Source organism: Borostomias antarcticus, assembly GCF_949987555.1.
Source record: "Borostomias antarcticus genome assembly, chromosome: 22".
NCBI lineage: Eukaryota > Metazoa > Chordata > Actinopteri > Stomiiformes > Stomiidae > Borostomias > Borostomias antarcticus.
Window position 1 is genome coordinate 7,767,022 of NC_140255.1, and position 10,000 is coordinate 7,777,021.

General features: G+C 47.7%; 1 protein-coding gene across 1 annotated transcript in view; it reads left to right on the plus strand.

The window, feature by feature from the left end:
* LOC311323722 (alpha-1,6-mannosylglycoprotein 6-beta-N-acetylglucosaminyltransferase B-like) overlaps nucleotides 1–10,000 on the plus strand; it is a gene marked incomplete at both ends in the record, with an annotated part of 47,311 nt that overhangs the window by 33,413 nt on the left and 3,898 nt on the right. Inside the window, 2 exons of the mRNA XM_084456020.1 lie at nucleotides 1,065–1,196; nucleotides 8,267–8,400. Of these exons, the coding sequence (XP_084312146.1) occupies nucleotides 1,065–1,196; nucleotides 8,267–8,400 (266 nt within the window). The remainder of the gene's footprint in view (nucleotides 1–1,064; nucleotides 1,197–8,266; nucleotides 8,401–10,000) is intronic.

A 10,000-nucleotide genomic window follows, 5' to 3' on the forward strand; every position in this document is an offset into this window, starting at 1 on the left:
CCCACCACAGACCTGGCCCTTTTAACCCACTACACACCTGGCCCTTTTAACCCACCACACACCTGGCCCTTTTAAACCCACCACACACCTGGCCCTTTTAACCCACCACACACCTGGCCCTTTTAAACCCACCACAGACCTGGCCCTTTTAACCCACCACAGACCTGGCCCTTTTAACCCACCACACACCTGGCCCTTTTAACCCACCACACACCTGGCCCTTTTAACCCACCACAGACCTGGCCCTTTTAACCCACCACAGACCTGGCCCTTTTAACCCACTACACACCTGGCCCTTTTAACCCACCACAGACCTGGCCCTTTTAACCCACTACACACCTGGCCCTTTTAACCCACTACACACCTGGCCCTTTTAACCCACCACAGACCTGGCCCTTTTAACCCACTACACACCTGGCCCTTTTAACCCACCACACACCTGGCCCTTTTAACCCAGGCCGCTTAGCAGGCCAGGCAAAGGGGCCGCGTAAACTATTACACTACAGAGGTTACAGTAAAGGCTTATAGAGGGTTGATGTAGGGTCAGAGGTTACAGTAAAGGCTTATAGAGGGTCGATGTAGGTCTCAACTGTATATTCACTGCCTGTGCTTGTCCTTTTTTACACTAGCAGTTTGTACTCGCTCTTTGCACTGTCCTGTCTTTGCCCTGTCCTGTCTCGTCCCTGCACCCTGTCCAATGTTGTCTCCATGTCACGCACCACGACTGAAAGCAAATTCCTAGTATGTTGAAAAACTGCATGGCAATAAAACGGTTTGTGATTGTGATTGTGATTGTGATTGTGATTGTGATTGTGATTGTGATCGTGATTGTGATTGTGATTATGATTGTGATCGTGAAACGCTGCTCTGGTGTCTCTCACAGTCACTGAGCTGTGCTCTATGTCCCGCCCGCCCATTCTTGTTCAACGCTGTCCATCCCACAACCCCCTCTCCTCTGGCCGTCGAGCCCCTGTCATATCCCCCCCCCCTGACGAGCCCCTGTCATATCCCCCCCCCCCCTCCTGACGGGACGGTTTCTCTTTTGCTCTCTGTTGATTGGCCAGGCTGATAGGGGCGGCCCCGGGCGGAGGAAGCTGTCCGATCCAGAGGCCCCTGACCTTTGACCTGGTGTACACCGACTACCACGGCCTCGCACAGCTCCAGGGGGCCATGGGCCTGGCCTTCCAACACTACCAGTAACACACACACACACACACACACACACACACACACACCAGTAACACGGTACACACTATGGGGTGTGAAAAGTGCCATTTTGGTTGCTTGTTCCAAGCTTACTTACAACATGTATTTATGTATGTGTGTATGTGTGTATGTATATACATACACACACACATACATACATACACACACGTTCGCGTTAACCAGCACAGCTCACTACAAAACATGCGCACATGCGCGGTAGTTCGATCGCGCTTTAAATGAATGGGGGAGCTCACGTGACCGAATGCGTTGTGAGTTGTGAGCTCAGTGGTGCGTGTATGTATGTATGTATGTGTGAGTGTGTGTGTGTGTGTATGTATGAGATCGAACATAGCCTACATACATACATACATACCCACATACATACACGTTCGTTCCAACCAGCGCAGCTGTATGTGAAACTGCTTGCGCAAGCGCGGTAGCCACCGTACTTCCGCGTGACGTCACCGAATGTGTTGCCGCTGTTTTCACTCTTGAGAAGTGCGTGTATGCATGTGTTTGTGTGTGTGTGTGTGTGTGTGTGTGCGTGTGTGTGTGTGTGTGTCTATGTTTCGACTCGCTTAATGAATGACTTCGATACATCGCTTCAGAGAATGAAGACGACTATGGTAAATATAGCACTAAAAATATTAATATTTGCGTGGTTAGATGACAAGACCATGCTTTGTGGGTAGATCGTATGCCAAATCAATTTGTTTTTTTGTTTAGGTGGGGGAGAGCCGGGTCAAAAGTCGCGCGGGACAAAAGTCGCGTTCCCATTTTCTCCAGAATGACTGGACCTGCAAATATGTGGTTATACATGCCTGCACATATTACCGTGTACGAGCTCCCTTCAAATTCTGGGCGCGATCGCAGCATATTTGACAGAGATATCGATGGAAAACCACTTTTGCCCCATATAAGTAAAATCATGGTCTCATAAGCATTTTTCGATTGTAAAATTGTGTTCACTTGTTTTAGTTTGCAAACATATGCAATTTTATTAGCATATCTACTGGCTTCATGATAACATAGCTTTCAAGTTTCGTGCGAGCAAGTCGTGCGTGCAAGCCAGGGAGAAATGACAGGAGACCGTGGCGGGACAAAAGTCACATCCGGTAGAGGGACAGAAGTCGCATTCTAATGGCTTAGAACCAGAGGGGTGCGCGAGTGACATTTGGGCAGAATGAACAGGTGAAATTAAAGCTCTTGAAGAGATCTTTCTAATGCTATTGGTCAGCTTTGTATGCAGTTTTAATGTGAAAGATACTGTCACGGCCTTCCACTTCAGCACGCGCTCTGCGCGCCCTCCGACGTGATCACCCCCGCACACCTGAACACGGTTCCGCTAACCAGCTCCGAGGGCGCGGCTCACCTGCTGCCACTACTCATCTAATCACCTCCCCTATAAGAACCCGGTCTTCCCAACGTTCGTCGCCAGTTCTTCCCTAAGATTCGTTGTGATTCCGGTTTGTTTGCTGCTCTTTTCCTGGACTGACACACGGCTTCCCCGACCCATTCTCCCCGGACCTCGACCACGGCTTGGATTACGTTTTCTGGACATTGTTTGTTGATCGATTGACCCCTGCCTGAACTTGACTACCCTTTGCCTTGCCCTCTGTACCTCCGCTCTGTATTAAACCGCCCTCCGTCTGTGTCCGTGGTCCTGCGTTTGGGTCAGCTAGCCAACCAGCCCCCTTACAGATACATCTTAAATGCAGTCAAGACAAATTATTTTGCCTCTTAACTTTTGTCAAACCCCCTGGTTCCAGTCAATTGGATTATATAGGCTACTTTCGTTTACAATGACGTTACCTTATGAACACAAAACGAATGTATTATTAGACATAATATCATAATAATATATAGCCTTCAACGACCTCCTGAGCTGCCTGCCTGATGGTCTCATGGCTAAAGAGACCGCGCGTTGTTTTCCTCACCCTTACTCTTGGCATGCTGTTGTAGTTGCTTAAAAATGAAAGTATTTGCCAAAGCCTGGGTTCGCTTAAAAAGATGTTCAGTCAGGTTTATTAAGAAACAATACGGTTGCAAACGGACTTCAATAGTAAAAACACAGAGTGATTCTATCAGAGAAGTGAAAGTCAGATCGCCAAAACTGCTCCTTATATTGCTTCAAACCAACGAGGTAGTATAGGTGTCATTTGATTGGCTGAGTCGGATATCACCCAGTGGGCGGGGGATGAAAACTCACTTTGAATATACTTTGAATATAGACAAAGGTCTGAGTCAGGGCAGGAAGGACAAGGTGTGGCCTTTCTGACTTGAACAAAGAAGGGATGAAGAGCGAGGCAGAGGAGTCTGTTTACAATTACAAAAGGGAGGGTTGGGTGTTTATAATTATAAAGGGAGATTGAAACCTAGGGGTTTTCAGGGGACTTGATGAATAGAAAAGACATGAATCTGAATAGTCTTGAGACTGTGTGTTAAATTCCATGACAACTCCCTCATCTGTGGCTGAAAACAGCCACAAAATATACATCAGATATAAAATAAGCATAATCAAAAAAAAAAAAAAAAAAAAATCAAATTATAAACACAAATTTCAAAAACTCTATGCTATACATGTGGAAAGGAAGTAATCTCTCCACTAGGTGGAGCAAGAACAAAAATGCAAATTACGCTTTAAAACTCCTTGTTTCAGAAATTTGACAGGAAACAAGATAAAAAAGATGACATGATTATATACTATTTATAGTCTAAGAGTGGACAACCATTCACCAAAAAAAAACTTGATTTAACAAGGCAAAAAAAAAAGATAAAATGGTTACCAGTGTAAGAGGGGCAAAAAACCTCTTGGTCAATTTAGAGGAAAAACCCAAACTTATTTATCAACTCATGTTTCAACCATTGCAACTCTTGTAAACAAATATGATATTTTCCAGATTATTTCAAAGTTCATTCACTCTTGTGAATAATCGCATGTGATGTCCTATGGAACATAGATTCCATGTGTGCGTCTCTGAATGTTTAATGTAGGTTCCAGTGTGTGCGATCAGAGGTGCAGTCCGATTGCTCATCAGAGGAGAGGAGAGTGTGGCGGTGACTGTCAAGGTCACTCTTGTTCACAGTGTATCCAACAGTCATTTAGGTGACCCTTCTCTTTTGGGTAATAGAATGTCATTGGGGAAATGCAAGGCGTCTTCTCTTCTAGATCGCAACTTCAATGTCGCGTTGTTTGAAATCAGTTATGTTCAATGTTAGTTGCAGTGTGTGCAGGTGTGTGTGCGTGTGTGGTGCATCTTGTGAGGAGGTGACCAGCAAGGTCATTTTTCCTCCGATTCCTCGTCAGAGGAGAGGACAGTTGTGGCAGCTCATGGCTTTGGCCTCTGAGCTTTCTGGTTCAGCTGCATCCTTGGCGATCCCCTGGTGGACCGTCCTCTGCTGCTTGGACCCGTCGGCAATGGCTTGCATGGATCCACGAAGTCCTCTCAGATCGCTGTCTGCGTGGTGAGTAGAACCTGGTACGGCCCGAGCCACCTCGGCGAGTTCCAGCTCCTTCGTCTGTGGTCGTGGACCAGGACCCAATCCCCAGGAGAGATGTGATGCAGGAACCTCTCCTTAGCCTCAGGAAATGGCGGTCCTCACTCTGTTGGAGACATCTGTTAACATCCTCCGCCACCCCTGTTTTTTGAAACATGATCTGGCCCGTGGGCTAGTTTGAAAGCATAATGAAAACATGAACGAGGTAGTACAGGTTTGTCATTAGGCCCTAGATACAGGTTAGTTTGGTGGTGGAATGTGCACTTATTCCTTCATTTCTTTTTCTCCGCAGGTGGAGCAGATGCTTGTAGGTCAGAAATGTCTGCCAGGGACAGTGGAGGAATCTTGTCAGGGTCTGTGGATGGTACAGAGAGTATAGAAAACACAGGGGAGGAAGCAGAGACAGCCGCAGCTTTTGCAGCGAGCTCTCGGAGGGTGAGGAGGGAGTCCCTGTCCTGGTTCAGCAGGGTGAAGGTGCGGTGGGACACCACACAGCCAGGGCGCCAGCAGCACGTACAGGCTCTTGAACTGAACCCGGTCCATCCCTGTACTGCTCCACGTATGGTCGGCCCGGGTCGTGCTTCTGGAGGGCCACCTCGGCGCTCCCGCTCCCCCACTACAGGCTGATGAAGTGCTCCGTCTGTGGATCCACAGATGAGAGAGACAAACAGAGACAAAACAGAAGAGCAAAAGGAGAGTCCTCTGGTCTGGTCTCCCTGTTCCCTTCTTTGGTCAGGAACGGTTATCAGCAGTCTGTAGGAGATACTCAGAAACATGGTTAAGCGCAAGCTCCTGCTTTGGGGAAAAAATGTTGTTTATTCAGTCAGGAAAACTTAAACAGGTTGACTGTTCAAGTGTCATTTAGAGCCAGTCTGCAGTAGCCTATAGTGACATCAAGGGCAGTGTTAGAATGACTTTAACACGCCCAGTCCCCAGTCATGATCAAGGCAATTGGATTTGGCTCTAGCATTTCTCTCGCGATTTTATGAAAATAAAATACGCTTAAGTCTTTCGGACCTCCCATTCAGGGCGCAATCCCGGGCTAGACCCCGTTCCGTCCGAGGCCTCAAGCCAGGCTCCCCTGGAATGAGAGCTCAGCCTTCTGCTTCCCGGTGTCTTCTTTTCAAAGCCCACCGATCACAGAAGCACTACTCGCCTACTAACGCATTCGCTTTTGGCTTGTAGTGGCCTGACTGTACATTGAGCCGAGCGCGGCGGCCATCTCAGGTCTTACTGCCATATGCGACCCGACCGGCCGGTGACCCAGTCGATAGCGATCCCATCCCCGTCGCCAATTGTAGTTGCTTAAAAATGAAAGTATTTGCCAAAGCCTGGGTTCGCTTAAAAAGATGTTCAGTCAGGTTTATTAAGAAACAATACGGTTGCAAACGGACTTCAATAGTAAAAACACAGAGTGATTCTATCAGAGAAGTGAAAGTCAGATCGCCAAAACTGCTCCTTATATTGCTTCAAACCAACGAGGTAGTATAGGTGTCATTTGATTGGCTGAGTCGGATATCACCCAGTGGGCGGGGGATGAAAACTCACTTTGAATATACTTTGAATATAGACAAAGGTCTGAGTCAGGGCAGGAAGGACAAGGTGTGGCCTTTCTGACTTGAACAAAGAAGGGATGAAGAGCGAGGCAGAGGAGTCTGTTTACAATTACAAAAGGGAGGGTTGGGTGTTTATAATTATAAAGGGAGATTGAAACCTAGGGGTTTTCAGGGGACTTGATGAATAGAAAAGACATGAATCTGAATAGTCTTGAGACTGTGTGTTAAATTCCATGACACTGTCAATTAAAGAAAATACATTGTAGGCCTAAATAAACATGGTTTTAGGCTATTGTGTTTATGTAGGCCTATAGGTTAAGCTATTTGTGTTCATAAGGTAACGTCATTGTAAACGAAAGTAGCCTATGTAATCCAATTGACTGGAACCAGGGGGTTTGACAAAAGTTAAGAGGCAAAATAATTTGTCTTGACTGCATTTAAGATGTATCTTTCACATTAAAACTGCATACAAAGCTGACCAATAGCATTAGAAAGATCTCTTCGAGAGCTTTAATTTCACCTGTTCATTCTGCCCAAATGTCACTTGCGCACCCCTCTGGTTCTAAGCCATCAGAATGCGACTTCTGTCCCTCTACGGGATGCGACTTTTGTCCCGCCACGGTCTCCTGTCATTTCTCCCTGGCTTGCACGCACGACTTGCTCGCACGAAACTTGAAAGCTATGTTATCATGAAGCCAGTAGATATGCTAAGAAAATTGCATATGTTTGCAAACTAAAACAAGTGAACACAATTTTACAATCGAAAAATGCTTATGAGACCATGATTTTACTTATATGGGGCAAAAGTGGTTTTCCATCGATATCTCTGTCAAATATGCTGCGATCGCGCCCAAAATTTAAAGGGAGCTCGTACACGGTAATATGTGCAGGCATGTATTACCACATATTTGCAGGTCCAGTCATTCTGGAGAAAATGGGAACGCGACTTTTGTCCCGCGCGACTTTTGACCCGGCTCTACCCCACCTAAACAAAAAAAAAAATTGATTTGGCATACGATCTACCCACAAAGCATGGTCTTGTCATCTAACCACGCAGATATTAATATTTTTAGTGCTATATTTACCATAGTCGTCTTCATTCTCTGAAGCGATGTATCGAAGTCATTCATTAAGCGAGTCGAAACATAGACACACACACACACACACGCACACACACACACACACACACACACACACACACACACACACACACATACATACACGCACTTCTCAAGAGTGAAAACAGCGGCAACACATTCGGTGACGTCACGCGGAAGTACGGTGGCTACCGCGCTTGCGCAAGCAGTTTCACATACAGCTGCGCTGGTTGGAACGAACGTGTATGTATGTGTGTATGTATGTATGTAGGCTATGTTCGATGTCATACATACACACACACACACACACACATACATACATACATACACGCACCACTGAGCTCACAACTCACAACGCAAACAGTCATTCGGTCACGTGAGCTCCCCCATTCATTTAAAGCGCGATCGAACTACCGCGCATGTGCGCATGTTTTGTAGTGAGCTGTGCTGGTTAACGCGAACGTGTGTGTATGTATGTGTGTGTGTATGTATATACAGTACATACACACATACACACATACATACATACACGTTGTAAGTAAGCTTGGAACAAGCAACCAAAATGGCACTTTTCACACCCCATACACACACCCACACACCAGTAACTCACATCAGCAATACACATCAGTAATACACACACAGTAACACCCACACCCACAGCACACATAGTAACACACACCTACAACACACACCACTAACACCCACACCCACTACACACACCTGCAACACACATTAGTAACACACACACTCACACACACACACACACACACACACACACACACACACACACACACACACACACGCACGCACACACACACACACACACACACACACACTCAACAGACACCCACAGCTCCCACCAGTGACACCCATGTCTCTAAGCCATGTCTTCTTGGCGTCTGTCTCCAGGTGTCGTTTCCGGGTGCTGGACTCGTTCGGCACTGAGCCCGCCTTCAACCTGGCGAGCTACGCCCGTCGCCACGGCTACCACACACTATGGGGCAGCTGGGGCCTCCGGCCGCTGCAGTACATGACCATGTTCCGTAAGTGTGTGTGTGTGTGTGAGTGTGTGTGTGTGTGAGAGTGTGTGTGTGTGCATCAGTTTGTGTGTGTGTGTGTGTGCGTGTGTATGTGTATCAGTGTGTGTTTGTGTGTATCAGTGTATGTGTGTGTGTATCAGTTTGTGTGTGTGTGTGTGTGTATCAGTGTGTGTGTGTTTGTATCAGTGTGTGTGTGTGTGTGTGTGTGTGTGTGCGTGCGTGCGTGTGTGTGCGTGTGGAGGAAGGATGTGTTTATTTGTGCTGCTGGCACAGTGCAAGGGATGGTTGCCGGCGGCGACTGCAGCTCGGAAAGAGTAAGAGTGATGGAGAGAGGGAGAGAGGGAAAGAGGGGAGAGTGAGAGAGAGAGAGAGAGAGAGAGAGGGAGGGGGGAGAGAGAGAGAGAGGGAGAGAGAGGGAGAGGGAGGGGGGAGAGAGAGAGGGAGAGGGAGGGGGGAGAGAGAGAGAGAGAGGGACGGAGGGAGACGAAGGGAGTCTGTGTGTGTCTGTTTGTCTGCTCTGTGTGTGTGTGTGTGTGTGTGTGTTTCTGTTTCCGTGTTTGTTCATGTGTGTTGGTGGGATCCTCCATTACTCTGTTGAGGGGGGTGTGACGGGTCTGGTGGGATCCTCCATTACTCTGTTGAAGGGGGTGTGACGGGTCTGGTGGGATCCTCCATTACTCTGTTGAGGGGGGTGTGACGGGTCTGGTGGACGTGGACAGGGACAGATGGACCTGCCAGGGACCTCCGGGGACATTCTTCACTGCCACAACTTTTGCATGAGGACAGACTTGTTTGGCAAGGTCTTTTAAACAAGCCCCCAGACAGACAGATGGACACACACACACACACACACACACACACACACACACACACGCACACACACGCACATTCATGCTTAATAACGCACAGACAAGCACGAGCACGTGCACACACAACCTTCCTCCACACACACACACACACACACACATTCACAGACACATTCTTGCATTTCTTAAATAAATACCCGTCTCTCACACCTCCTCCTCTTTCATGTTTGTAGAAGTGGGCGAGGGGGAGTCAGAGCTGAGCCTCTATCCAAACAGTCTGACATGAGCCCCTGAGACGCCTTTTGATTCCCATCATCCGCTGATGCATGCGCGCTCCTCTCCCTTCACCTTGGCCCATAGAAACTTCCAGAATGTTATTCTTCAGCTGTCACTTACCTGCATTCTTGTCCTCTTATGTCTACATCCCCTGTTCTTCTACATCTTTCCTTTGTCCACCCCATTCGACTCTCTCTGTCCTTTCTCCTGCTCTTCAGAGAGGAGGCGCAGACTCTCTCTTCAGAGAGGAGGAGCAGACTCTCTCTGTCCTTTCTCCTGGTCTTCAGAGAGGAGGATCAGACTCTCTCTCTGTCCTTTCTCCTACTCTTCAGAGAGGAGGAGCAGACTCTCTCTTCAGAGAGGAGGAGCAGACTCTCCTGGTCTTCAGAGAGGAGGACCAGACTCTCTCTGTCCTTTTTCCTGGTCTTCAGAGAGGAGGAGCAGACTCTCTCCTTTCTCCTGGTCTTCAGAGAGGAGGAGCAGACTCTCCTGGTCTTCAGCGAGGAGGAGCAGACTCTCTG